Raw genomic sequence first — 13,421 nt, forward strand, 5'->3', positions numbered from 1 at the left:
CGCCCCCGCCCCCCCCCCCCCCCCCCCCCCCCCCCCCCCCCCCCCCCCCCCCCCCCCCCCCCGCGGGCGGCCGGAGGGCAGAAACAGGGACGAGACTAACCTGACGGCACCGGCAGCACGCCGTCAAGGTATGTGCGATGCGATGCGGCGGGCCATCGCTCTCTGACCGGTCATCGGGAGGATGTGGAGGACCAGGCGGTTGCGGAATTGGTGCTCTCCTGGGATAGAGGCTCTGCGGTTGTCGAGGGGCCAGCGAGCCTAAGCCTTGACGGAAGACATCGGCAGCGTCCATGGGACGAAAGCAACCTCGTCCCCGGTCCGGGCGAGGGGATCAGGCGATCTAGTGTCTTTGCGTCTGAAGTTATAACATCGGATGGAGCATTCCCGCCGAAGCAAGACGCAGTTGGACTAAGGTTACGGATTCCCGAACTGTGGTGGAGACCCTTTGATTGCAAGTTGTAACTTGTGGGGCTCACTCAACCCCCGGTCCTGGGCCACCTGATGTAACACCCCAGTTGAAGGAGTTCCCAATAATTACGTGATCGGGAATCAAGGATCCCTGGGTGCCCGATACATACACTACACACGTCCTATTCCCGATATAGGGACATAATTGGGGTTTTAAGGGATGACAGAAGCATGGCATACTTTTAATTACATCATGTTCTTTTTCTGAATCCGGTGATTAGTTGGTTAATAGATCAGGGTCCTCGCGCCGGGACGAGTTTGGCTTGCCGTCTTGGAAAATGGCTCGAGCGAGTCGATGCCTAACATTCAATTGACACGAACCCCTTTGCGCCAGATCAGCAGGAGGCAGTACAGACTCGTAACTCTGATAAACTCGATACGCCGGGCGAATAAGCGCAATTGCCCTGATTTGATGCGAGAGAACGCAGATGCCCGCGATTGTGGGTACGTCGCACAAGCTGGATTGTTAAGGAGTCGAGATGAACGGGAGGCTTAAAATTTAAAAATACACCAGCGATCTTAAGCTCCACTTGAAACCCCATCTACTAATAGGAGACTACCTAGGTACATTGGTAGCTTGAGCCCCTAAATTGATCTGCTCTCCAAGAGTCTCTCCCTGATGTGAATTACCTCCGTGCTTAATGCATGCCTCAAAGGTCGGCTCCAGACTCGACAATGTGCCTTCCTGCGCCTAGGTGATACCTTCATTACATACCCGCCGATTATGAGCTCTGCGCCACTTGCTGCTGCCCCTGCGGCTCTTTGCGCTGTACGAGCTCCCAATGCTTAGGTCCGCACTGGGGAACGCAGAAGCGCCGATAGCGCCGGACGAGGCCGCGTAACCGTCCTATCTCGCCCTAGGCCGAGTCGTATTTGGGCGCCTTTTGGATACTCCCTGAGGTTTTGCTGAACCTGCAGGCTTCGGACCAGCACTGATCCGCCTGGGTCTTGATTGGGAGCCACCGTCGTGTGGGTCCGCAGTAGCAACGCCGGCGAGGTCTGCAGCCGCTTTGTGCCGGGCCTCCTCCAAGCGTCTGCTCCTTCGGGGCAGCACAGGAGTATCCTTTGGGGGGGCGGTAGGGACATGTAGTCCTGGTAAGGACTGTTGAGCTTCGGACGGTAATTTAGAGGCGTTCGGCCGTCGTCGGGGGCCAGGCCCACTCTTTCCGCGAGCCTTGTACACCTTCGATGAATGAGCTGGACCAAGAGCGGTGCGTGCTATTTGTAGAGCCTGTCCACCCTCGATGGATGGCTCTCTCTTGCCTCGTCGCCGCCTCTGTGGCGGGGCAGAGCGAGGAGTCTCTCTGCTCTCTGCATGGCGGCGTCGTGAATTCGATGCGGCGGAAGAGTGATTGGGATCGCCATTCGGTAATCCTGCAGGATCAGCGGCCGGAGGTGGTTCTTGCGGAGACGCATTCAAGCAACCAGACACCGGGCCATGACTCGATTCGGCAGGCGACAGAGACCCGAATATATTCCATCTCGGACTTGCTCCCTCGGCTCCATGGCCGTCGTTCCCGGGCACACCCAAAATACTAGCCGCAGGCGTTTCTTTCTGAGACTCGTTGAGCATATCGGACGCTTCGAAAATATCGGACGCTTCGTGATTTGACTCGGCAGAGAGGAGGCACCCGAATATCGACCTGGCAGGTGCTTCTCCCGTTTCATGTCTGTCAGCTTCGAGCCTGTTTGCTTGAACGGGAGTATCATTGCCCATCCCCTCAAGAAGCATCTCCTCAAGAGACTGTTCGTGCTTCCACGACATCCCCGGCAGGACACCCCATTTCCTATTCCATATCCCTCTTTTCATCCAAGTGTTCTTCATTCTCTCATAAGCCGTCGTATTAATGTCGAGAGGGGTCGGGATAGTGGCTCCTTGAGTGTTTGACTCGTTCTGCACGAGGGCGTCGGGAGGGTTCATTTCGTCTTGAATCCGTTTGCGTTCATTCGACACTTGATAGATGAACTGATAGAATGGGCGCGACGGCTCACGTTCGCGCTCTTGCACAGCCCGTTGCTCTGCAATCTGTTGCAGCTCCTCGGCACTCTTCGGTCGTCTTGGTTCTGCTGCTCTCGTGGGGGAAGGGGAGAGGCAGAAAAGAGGAGCTCTGACTTTGGCCTCCGAATCGATCTCGTTATCCGACTCGGGCTGGAGCGGTTCTTCATGCTTCCACCGCCCAGAAGGTTGCCACCCCCACTCCTCGTTCCAGATGCCCTGCTCGACCCATTGCTTTTTGACGGTGGCGCGCGCGAGTTCCATATGTAGGTCGCTGAAAATGCAACCGCTGCCCGGTGCTGGTTTGAAGAGCCGGCGGTACTCTTCGTGCCTTTGCGCGTCAAACTGGCCAACAGGAAACGATGCCCGATGCTCTAGTATCAGCTTCCATTTTCGTTTCTCGCGGCGCTGCTGTTCCTCGCTAGGCGGGTTAGAGCTTTGAGATAGTGTTGAGTTGTGCGAGTAGTGGGTTCTGTATGATGGAGTTTCGCTGAACCGGCGTCTCGCACGATCCAGTAGCCCCGGATCTTCAACAAGTGCCGCTAGGGCCATATCAAGCCTAAACAACCTATCTCCTCGAATCGTAGTAGCCATGGAGGAGGTCTAGGATAGTGGAAGCAGGGCTTTGACAGAGCGAACAGAGAGGCGAAACTGAAAATTATCTGAGGGTGAAAGGTGTGAAAAGAGTGAAACCACAACGGAAATAATTTACCGTTTGCGCGCTGTGTTTCTTCTGACGGGGCTGGCAGTTGGCGTTAATCAATCAGGGAACAGGGAGGGGGGCGACTCAATGATAAAGCTCCATCAGTTGTCAGTTGTTGTTCACCTCCATGCAGCATGCCAACCGAAATATATTGCCTATGCATTCTTTGTTCTGCAACGGAGCTTTGCCAGCAGAGATGCAACCAATATGAGGGTGCATCCGGCCAGCGCGCTTTGCTGTCGCTCCAGTTGCTATGGGTGTTTTGAAAGAGCTGCAAGCGGCGTTTGTATATATCTCCTTCTTTGCTCGGCTCTCTGTGCTCCTTCTAACCTTCATTCATCTTTGCCTTGCTCCAGTAATTCGCCAGATTTCATCGCCCAATAATGCCTCGTCCCAAGCCTCGTCCCAAGCCTCATCCCCTAGCCTCATCCCCTAGCCTTATTCTCCCTCTTCCCGTTCAACGAGCGAGCCAAAAGCAGTCGTTGCCCACCAGAGCAATGAGCATCTCGTGTCAGAGCTGGAAAACGGTAGACTTGCTCTCGACATTGGCCACACGCGCCCGATCTCGGGAGATAACGCCACTCTAGCAACACTAGGACGCAACGGCGATGTTTTAGTGGACAATTCTAGCATTGCAAAGATCCAATGCTCATTCGAGATCGACTTAGACACCAAAATCGTTATGTTCGACGACAGATCGCACGGTCAGACAAGTCAAGTTTTCGGCGAAAACGCTACACCATTCGAGTATGGACGTCTTCGTAAAGTCGTCGTGCAAAGTGATGCCAACAACATCATTGGCATGGGGGGTGTTGGGCGAGACCTCATCCAGTTCCAGCTGATACATCGACAAGGATGGGTGCAACTGAAGCGCGAAGTAGAGATCCTTTTCAGCATCAACCACATGAGTGAGGCCTCTTCATAGCTCTAATATATGGTGTGCTAATGTCAATGCTAGGACCACATTGTGGACTACATCTCGTCCCAGGGCTGGGACGGGCCCAAAGTGGAGATCTTCATGGGTCTAAAAGAAGGAACCCTGGAGTCGTTGGTCACAGCAAGTGCTCCATCCCCATCACCAAGCTTGCCGATACCGCCTTTCATCATATGCTCCAAGCAATCGATTGTCTTGCAGCGCAGGGCATCATCCATCGAGATGTGAAGCCGGAGAATATTCTCTATGTATCGCGGCAAGATCAATATCATTTCCAACTCGGGGACTTCGGCCTAAGCAACCGCCAGATCATGGCAGCTACATGTTCTGGCACACCACTTTACATGGCGCCAGAGATATTCCAAAACAGGGAGCAGACACACAAAGTGGATGTTTGGTCACTCTTCGTCACGATGCTATGGACATTAAAAATCAACAGGTTCCGTGAGGTATGGAACAGCTTCAAGACCTATCAAGATGCTCGAGGAGCGATTTTGTCGGCGGCCTCACGCGTGGGCGTCATTCGGGAAATGGCAAGGATCGACCCGGAGGAGCGCGCTTCCGCGGCACAGATGCTTGTCAAGTGCTTCAATGGAAAAGGACTCACCACTCCACGCAATCAGGTTCTATCCATCAGTCCCACAAAAGACAACAGCAAGGCCCTGACCGCAAATGCCGACGACACTCCAGCTGCAGCCAGTCCCGCGTTGACGGGCAAGGCACAACCACAACGCAGAGATTTTCGAAGGAACGTGAATCCAGCTGCAGGTCAGTTCCGCGTCGACAAGGCTTGGTTCCCTCAAGCGCAACTACGACAGCCGGGTGGTCCACCGCCCAAAAGGCTTGCAGGGCAAGCGTTCGGTCCTCAGGCCCCAGTAAACTATCGGATTCCTGGCAGTTTTCCCGATGACACCATTGACGTGGCAGAACCACGGAAGCGGCCCAGATTTACGTGAATAAGCCACGCAAGATCCAAGAAGGCGATGCTTTCGCTGGGGTGTCAACTGCACAGCGCGGGCCACGCGGCGAGGGCCATCTGGCGCACCCCTTCGGCCATCGAACTCGGGAAGCTGCTTTCGGGCTCCGAGAAGCAGCACCGGCGGCTCGGCGGCTGGGCTTTAACTTCGGCGCGTTTGGGGAGAAGGAGGAGCGGGCGGGCGCAGTGCGCCCCCAAGACGATCGAGCTCCGAATGGTTGAGGACACGCTCTAGGACGACCTGGAATCCGGGTTGCTGCGTTTATGTTGCACGTTGGTGGAACTGGCGATGCCAGAGCGGCAGCGGTAGCTTCGAGACACAGTCTAGCATCTAGTGGACCGATTGCAGGAGTCTGACAGGCTGTCTGAGCTCAAGTATCACTTTGGCGACTTGATAGACATTGATGCAACTATATATGAGCCGTTTCGGATGAAGATTCGCCAATATCATGCCCGATTATTCCCAGATTTGTCATAGATCGTAGACTCGGGTCTCTCCATTCCGTCCTTGACGTGCCAGCCTCCGCCGAATCTCCCGTCCGGATTTTCCATCTGTCGTCCTGTGACTTCCTCGTCGATTGTGATAGGCGCAGAAAACAATCTGTTCTGGGTAGACAAGAAAACAACGCTCAAGAAGATTGCGAGCCAGTGTATAAAACTCCAGTCTTTCTTGGTCACTTGAGGAAGGGTATTCGCCACTTGGAAATGCCCGGAGCTGCGCGTACGGAACTTGAAGCTACTGTCATCGAATGGTCTCTGCCAGGATATGTCGGCATGGGTGCTTGTATTGGGCCATCATTTGGAACAGAGCAGCGTTCGCGTAATGGGCGGCCATCAAGCATATCTCTTCCTCTCAAATGGACATTGAACAGCGGCAGCAAGCACGGGCAATTGTGTGCATATAACCACCTTATGTACTCTAAATTCGCGTCCTTGACATGCCAATTTCAGGTCGGAGTATTCGACGGAGTGTATAAGATATAAGACCGCGAAAGATGAACCTGTCATCGTGCAAGGAGTTTCTCGACGTGCAGTCGACGGTGCGGCTCTGCTGTAGTGCGGGGTAAGGACATTTGCGTGGTGCTACGGCCGCAACGGGCAGCTGGCGGGGTCACGTTTTCCATGTCGGTACCTAAATCATTTTATGTACAGAACACCTGGGAACGACGAGCCTCTCGCCTTAATCGGGAAAGGGGCTATGACCTAGTGTTGGCTATCGCCCACCATAATCTACCCCACCATGTTGATCATCCTCGAGACGAGGTAGCCCGCTCTTGTGTTCAACCCCGTCATACTCGAATATCGAAATAACTTGACCTTCAACCCCCTTCTCCATCAAAGTAGCAGTTCTTCAAAGAAAGCGCCAGTGTATATTGGGAGCGGATCGAAGCCGCCGACTATCCTCGCTCAAACACGGCCCCTGAATTGGTAGACTCTGCGGTTCCCACGTGCCAGCGGCCTAGCGACCAGCGGCAATAGCTGTTAGTGAAGCAGAGCTCTAGCTCCTTTCTAGCATCTCTTCTAGTCTCCATGAGAATCTCATGAGGCGAGATGCCGAGGCCAAGCTTCTCGGATCAGCCGCTGTTGCGAGTGTCGAGGCCAGTCTCTGCATGTTCAAGATGTGAGAGCCCCACAACGCAAAACAAGGTCTTTGTGTTTGTCACCCACTGACAATACCGATTGTAGGCCGTGCTGCAAAGGTCAAAGTGAGCAGTCACCTTTCCATGCGCCATCTGCGAAGCCTGTCAATTTGCTGATGCGCCCGACAGTGCGATGGCAAGCTCCCAGCATGCACCGCCTGTGAGAAGGCCGGCCGCGAGAACGAGTGTTCCGCCGCGAATGATCAGTTTGCCCGGGGAAAGGAACGAAGGTATGTGCCAGCCATCCGTGGTGCGTTTGCGCGTCTTCGAACCAGGAGCCGCCACTGATTACCCGCAGCTATGTCGCCGCTTTGGAGATGCGAATAGAGAAGCTGGAGCGAAGGCTAGAATATGCCCGGTCCCGGAAGGCTTCAGTTGCTATGCACGGCCCCGATGCTCGTCCTGCCGCGGAGGGGGATCGTAAGGACTCTCTGGCAACAATCCGGGCTGCCATCCACCGTAAAGCTGCCCGCAGACGAGAAAACTCGGATGTCAACTCGTTGGTCTCGGATTTTGGTTATCTGTACGTTTCTCTGTATTTTGGAAATGCCCCCTGTGGAATCCGCCTGACCGCCGAACCCCTAGTTCCGTCCACGCGACCACGCGAGACTTCGAGCCTACAGTCAGCAACATGACATTCGCTCGCCTGGTCTTGGCAGCAGCGACCAACGACCCCATCCCGGAACCGAAGGATGGCAAGCTTCCCCCAAGGCAGACTGCTCACGCCATAATACAGTATTACATGACAAGCATCTACAGCCTATTCCCTGTCTTTCCGGAGACAGTCCTCATCTCTATCCTGGACGGCCTCTACCAGCAGGACCAACCGCAGATCAAAAGCAGTGACTACTGGCTGTTTTATATGGTCCTTGCCATCGGGTCCGCTGCACAAAGCCGCAGCAATCGAGACGAGTACTATACTAACGGTGTCGAATTCGTTTCTCGGGCTCTCCCTTACGCCGATAGGGCTCTCACGCCAGGTTATGTCACGCAGATCCAGTCCCTGCTCCTGTTCGCGCAGTACGCCATGTTAGACCCTGCACACTTCGATACTTGGCATCTTATCGGCTTCGCGTGCCGTGCAGTTATCGACCTGGGTTACCATCAAGATCCTCCGCAGGCACAAGCCATGGATAAGGGTGCTCTAGACTCACGGAGGAAGATCTTTTATTGCGCTTATGCGCTTGACCGGGCTATCAGCATGGTCCACGCCCGAGCATTCTCCTTTACAGATGATGCCATTGCAGTCGATCTTCCGTCTCCGTCTCCAATGTCTCAAGTGCCATCTATAAGCGGCTCCGTTGCGGAATTTTCCTCGGCCGACATAGCCCTCCTCCACTTTCGACTGCGGCGTATTCAGTCACATTGGTACCAGACCCTATTCCAGTCTGACCCTGCAGATCCCCTCCCCGACTCGACATCTTTCATCTGGCAGATGTGCCACGACATGCGGGAGTGGGCCGAGTCCTTACCAGACACGCTGCCGGTCGGCTTCCGTGAGCTCTTCGATCTCGAGCTGCGGTACAGCTACGTGTATTGCATCGCACCCAGCGCCCGCGCGCCTCATCTGACGGCGTACGGGAGGATCCTGATCTTCGAGCACGCCATCGCCTATCTAGACCGCATCTACGCCGTCGCCAGCGCCGCGGCCAACCCTGCCCTCTACACGTACCACGACGCCTTCAAGGTCTACTTCATGGGCTCGCAGTTTGTCGCCGTCCTCCGCGACGCCGGCGACGCGCTACTCTCGGGGGGCAGCAGCCGCAGCAGCAACAGAAACGTCCCCGTCCCGCTGTCTCCGCCGAACGTGGCGCCGCCGCCGCCGCTGCCCCCCCAGCAGCGGCGGTCCGCGGGTGAAGAGGAGGAGGAGGAGGAGGAGGAGGAGGACAACCTGGACCGGAGCGCGCGGTCGCTGGAGAGGGTCGGGCTCGCGCTGGGCAGGTACGGGGAGAGGTGGGAGGACGCGCTCGCGCTCAGGGACAGCTTCGAGAGGTTGTCGGCCGACGTCGCCGACGGGCTCGCGGCGCGGAGGAGGCTGAGGGATGAGAACGCCGCCGCCGCCGCCGCCGCCGCCGCCGCCGCCCGGGCGGAGGAGGAGCAGATGCGGCTGCGGCAGATGGCGACCGGCCACCACCACCACCACCACCAGCAGCAGCAGCAGCACATGCACGCGGCGCAGAATCACGCCCGGCCGCAGCAGGGGGTCCAGTGGGCTGGTGTCGATGTGGCGCAGATGATGCAGGGGGGAAACCAATATGGGACCTGAACGGCGAGGCGAGCGTTGAGTCTTTTATTGTTGTCGAGTTGGAGAGGTTGGCTTTCAGGGAACGGGATGTTTTACGGTATATATCCCTTTTTGAGGTTCTGGAAATATGGTCACAGGATCGATTATGATGATGATTTGTTGGTAGCAGGTTGATGGACTTTGATTGATCGTTTTTGAGCCCCCGATGGGAATGTCCAAGCACAGCATTACTAGGGCAGTGTTGGATGAAAAACTGGTGGACCTTTATAGGCTTGGTTGTCGAAGATCAAGATCCACCAAGAGCAGGAACAACAATTCTAGGCGTCAGGGTACGGCTATCGGTCTCGGCCAGTGAAATAGGGCTGAGATTGAGGATGGGGATAAGATGGTTCATTAGATAGCTAGATTCTTGGAAAGAGGGGTGCCGTCATGAGTTCCAAATCGCCGTATTTCACCACGAAGAAATCTGTTGATATGCAAAAGGATTGAGAAGATCAAAATAGCAAAAGAGGGATATCCATACAATTGTCTTTTGAATCTCAGCAACATTTGCGTTGTTGAATCGTGAAAATATTAGAACGCATATCCCTGTAACAGGAGTACCACAATAACGAACGTGCTTCCAGGTTGGAGCTTAATCGATATCGGGGTTTCTTCGGGAAAATAACGTTTAAGCCCAGGTTGTCGACTTCAAGCGAAAGGGCAGTGTTTGGAATGTGAATCCTTCCCTCCAGCCTGCCCCTCTGTATTCCCTACGAATGAACCGAAACTGCGCTGTTCTAACAGCAGTCTATCCATTACATACAAGACTGTCCCAGTCTGCTTCTCTCGCCTTTTCAGCTCCGCGATAACGACACCCCCGCGATCCCACGTCCATCCCCGGACTCCCGTGTATGTCTCCTCCCGATCAGCCGGCCGACCGTTCTAGCCAGCCTGGCACCTCCGAAAATGCGACTGAGTCCGCCACCGGCGATGTGACGGGCGGCCCCCCGGTCACCGAAACCCCGCCACCGCCACCGGAAACACAACAGGCGCCCGTGCCGTCACAGGGCTCCGACGGCCCGGGCCATGAGAGCGAGGACTTGATTGACCTCGGAATCGAGACAGAAGTGCACGGTGATGCGAACCATGGGGTGCGAGGAGGAGCCGAACCCCAAGACAGACATCATGGCGAGCCTTCAGAGCCCATGTCCTCTTCGATGGCCACCTTGAGACCAATCACTTCCCCCACCACCACGACTGCGGCCCAACACCTCAGCATAGAATCGACGCCCTACGTCGACCCGACGCCTCCCACCCCCATATCCTCGCAAGCTCCGTCCCGGACTCCCTCAAATGCCGCATCCGCCGACAGACATTTCCGCAACATTTCCGAGCCCTCGCCAACCGGATCTGATACCGGATACGATGAGAAGAGGTACGCCAGCGAGGATGAGCAGGAGACCGGATCCAGATTGGAGATCCAGACCATCATGGAACAGTTCAGCGAGGAAGGAGGTGGGCCCGGGGCCGAAGAGGTCATGAGTCCCAGGCTCGAGATGGCGTCGCCAATGTTGGGGGGCCCAATCCAGCATCCGCCGCGTAAATCGAGCCTGGAACCCCTTGCGCCGACCATCGTCCAGCAGCTCCAAGACATGCAGAGTCTTCGTATGTCAAGTTCGTCCCCGGTGAACTTGCGGCACAAGGGAAAGGAGTCGGACGAGCAGGCACCACCAGTGCCCCCGAAGGATGGCTCCATCCCCCCGGGAGGACCGCACGACGAGAGGCGGGGCAGTGTCGATTCGCCCATGTCTCCGACCATGTCTTTGCACCGCCCACCGCCGCCGGAACCGGAACCGGAATCAGCATTACCCTTCGACTTTCACCGTTTCCTCGAACAACTTCGAAACAAGAAGGCAGATCCCGTAGCTAGGTACCTAAAATCGTTTCTCGCCGAGTTTTCGAAGCGGCAGTGGATGGTTCACGAGCAAGTCAAGATCATCAGCGACTTCCTCGCTTTCATTGCGAACAAGATGGCCCAGTGTGACCTCTGGCGAGACGTATCAGACGCCGAGTTTGACAATGCTCGAGAAGGCATGGAGAAGCTGGTAATGAATCGATTATACGGTCAAACCTTCTCGCCGGCAATAGCACCCCCTCGGCCCATTCCCGGCGCAAAACCCAAGAAACGAGGTGGGGAGCCGCCAATGGGTCCCGGTCGGCGAGGCCAGCATCAAGAAGACGTCGAGCGGGACGAGATCTTGTCGCAGAAGATCAACATCTACTCGTGGACAAAGGAAGAACACCTCGATATTCCACCTGTGAGCGAGAGCGGGAAACGATTCCTGATGCTGGCGCAGCAAGGTGAGAGAGCTCTGTGACCAGTTGTGACTGCCAAACTTGGGGGCTGATCATGATCTAGAACTGCTAAAAATCAAGTCATACCGAGCGCCTCGGGACAAGATCATCTGCGTCTTGAACTGCTGCAAAGTCATATTCGGTTGGTAGCGCCACACCAGTTTGATCACGCTTTTGGACCCAATAATGACATTTTCCCCAGGTCTCCTGAAGCACTCAAAATCCGACTCTTCTGCTGATTCCTTCATGCCAATGTTGATCTACGTTGTTCTTCACGCCAACCCCGAGCATCTAGTCTCAAATGTCCAGTACATACTCAGGTTCCGAAACCAGGAGAAACTGGGTGGTGAGGCGGGATACTATTTGTCGTCGCTGGTAAGGGAACCCCCGGCTGATTTAGTTTGCCTCGATCCAGACTGACGGCCGTAGATGGGAGTGATCCAGTTCGTCGAGAACATGGACCGGACGACGTTGACCATAACCGACGAGGAATTCGAGGCCAACGTCGAGGCAGCGGTATCCGCCATTGCCGAAAAACACCGATCCGAATCCCCCCAGCCTCCTCCCTCAGAGTCCGAAAAGCCGTCGAGTCTCCAGCCCCCCCGGGCGGGCGAGTCGTCCTCGTCCTCGACTCGGCCGTCGCTCGATGTCGACGCGTTGCTTCGACCTTCCACGCCGCGCCGGTCCATGTCCTCGAACGAAGGGAGGGACAGCGCCGAGTACTCCGGCGGCGACGAGAAGGCCGCCATCGGCGGCCTCTTCCGCTCCATCCAGAAGCCCCTCAGCACGATCGGGCGCATCTTCTTGGACGAGCCGTCTGCGTCGGGGGCGGAGGCGGGTGCGGGGGCGGGGGTGGGGGTGGAGGCAGAACCGAGCTTCGCAAGCCCGGCGAGGACGCCGCAGCCCGAGCGGGTCGGTGGTGGCGAGCAACCGAAGCGGCAGATTCTGTCCGCCGAGGAAGCCGCTGCGCGGCAGGCGAGCGCCGAGGCGGCGGAAGCTCAGCGCCTCCACCGGGCGGAGCATGCGAATGTCGTCGAGACCCTCGCCGGCATGTTTCCGGATCTGGACCGCGAGATCATTAGTGATGTCGTCTACCAGAAGGAGGGGAGGTGAGTAAACCCTATTTTCTACGCTCGCGAGGCTGTTCATCTTGCTACTTGGAGAACCAAATTCTTGGATGGTTTCTGACAATCGCCTCAGAGTGGGCCTCGCTGTCGACGCCTGCCTCGCCCTCTCGTCATGACCTATTCGCTCCACGTTCATGCCGTCATACATACGTTTCCACCTTGTTGCCAGAAGATACCTGGTTTCCTAGCACACTGCATTCCCTTCCTAGCGAGCATCGATACCGTGGGCATGGGGTAATTTGGGTGGATGGGATACATATTTGCATGGGTCGGTCAACCTGCCATTTGCCTGAGCTCGAAACGCGAGGAGGGAAGTAGTGATAATCTTGGCAATAATTCGATATGCCTCCATGATCCCTATTGGAGATCACTAATACAGAAGACGGTGTCGTGCGTGCTCAGCGATTACAGACTTCCAACCCGCACATACTCTATTTAGGGGCGTACAATCGCATCTAGCATCGAAATCAATACGTTGATTCGGATCCTAACTGCCTATTCCGGGCTCGACCCTCCTCCCATTATAACATATATGTGCAAGCTGAGCTTGAGTTCCCCCTTGGTTTACACAGCCAATGCCCCGTCCCACCATCCATCCCTCTGGACAATCTCACCCGCTCACCTCCCACCAACCACGAGCATACCCGACTCAAGACAAACCTCAAACTCCCAACCCCTCGCTAATCCCCCGCCCGGGAGGACCCTGCAGAACAGGTGCCTCACCTTCCGCCGGCGACGGCGACGGCAGTGGCGGGAAGTTGGAGGCCTTGTTGGACTCCCTCCTGCCTGTCGCCCGTAGTAGACGTCGGCGGGGCCGTCGGCGTCGGAGACGCACTTTGTTGCACCCGTCCCGCGGGCCGGAGCGGCCCAAGATGAGGTTGAGGACGAAGGTGTCGATGCTGGAGTCGCCGGGGGGGGTGTTGGGGGGGGGGGGGGGGGGGGGGGCGGTTTTTTGGGGGGTTTTTAGGGAATAAAGAATGCCCCCGGGGGCCGAA

At 56.3% G+C, this 13,421-nt stretch overlaps 5 protein-coding genes across 5 annotated transcripts in view; 3 read left to right on the forward strand and 2 right to left on the reverse strand.

The window, feature by feature from the left end:
- Positions 1-292, reverse strand: part of QBC33DRAFT_444583 (fungal-specific transcription factor domain-containing protein) — a gene marked incomplete at both ends in the record, with an annotated part of 3,541 nt that extends 3,249 nt beyond the window's left edge. Inside the window, one exon of the mRNA XM_060424280.1 lies at positions 101-292. Coding sequence (XP_060287683.1) covers positions 101-292 — 192 coding nt within the window. The remainder of the gene's footprint in view (positions 1-100) is intronic.
- A 790-nt stretch (positions 293-1,082) lies between these two features.
- QBC33DRAFT_523809 (uncharacterized protein) lies at positions 1,083-3,322 on the reverse strand. Its single transcript, XM_060426669.1, has one exon. It carries the CDS (start codon positions 3,056-3,058, stop codon positions 1,316-1,318), a length of 1,743 nt encoding a protein of 580 aa, XP_060287684.1. The 5' UTR covers positions 3,059-3,322; the 3' UTR covers positions 1,083-1,315.
- A 398-nt stretch (positions 3,323-3,720) lies between these two features.
- QBC33DRAFT_591811 (uncharacterized protein) lies at positions 3,721-5,312 on the forward strand (the record flags this gene model as incomplete). Its single annotated transcript, XM_060431661.1, has 4 exons — positions 3,721-4,044; positions 4,126-4,214; positions 4,541-5,053; positions 5,114-5,312. Coding segments are annotated over 4 exons (1,125 nt in total), but the record flags the coding sequence as incomplete, so codon positions are not given.
- A 915-nt stretch (positions 5,313-6,227) lies between these two features.
- Positions 6,228-8,983, forward strand: QBC33DRAFT_565637 (fungal-specific transcription factor domain-containing protein; the record flags this gene model as incomplete). Its single annotated transcript, XM_060430423.1, has 5 exons — positions 6,228-6,698; positions 6,764-6,783; positions 6,847-6,947; positions 7,016-7,240; positions 7,303-8,983. The coding sequence occupies exons 1-5, from the start codon at positions 6,629-6,631 to the stop codon at positions 8,981-8,983; spliced, it is 2,097 nt and encodes a 698-aa protein (XP_060287686.1). The 5' UTR covers positions 6,228-6,628.
- Positions 8,984-9,855: 872 nt separating this feature from the next.
- QBC33DRAFT_444155 (uncharacterized protein) lies at positions 9,856-12,412 on the forward strand (the record flags this gene model as incomplete). The annotated part of the gene is made up of 4 exons (XM_060424258.1): positions 9,856-11,305; positions 11,364-11,441; positions 11,502-11,674; positions 11,729-12,412. 4 exons carry the CDS (start codon positions 9,856-9,858, stop codon positions 12,410-12,412), a joined length of 2,385 nt encoding a protein of 794 aa, XP_060287687.1.
- Between the last annotated feature and the right edge of the window lie 1,009 nt (positions 12,413-13,421).

Source organism: Phialemonium atrogriseum (genome assembly GCF_030411735.1).
Source record: "Phialemonium atrogriseum strain 8032-3 unplaced genomic scaffold QBC33scaffold_2, whole genome shotgun sequence".
Classification (NCBI taxonomy): Eukaryota; Fungi; Ascomycota; class Sordariomycetes; order Cephalothecales; family Cephalothecaceae; genus Phialemonium; species Phialemonium atrogriseum.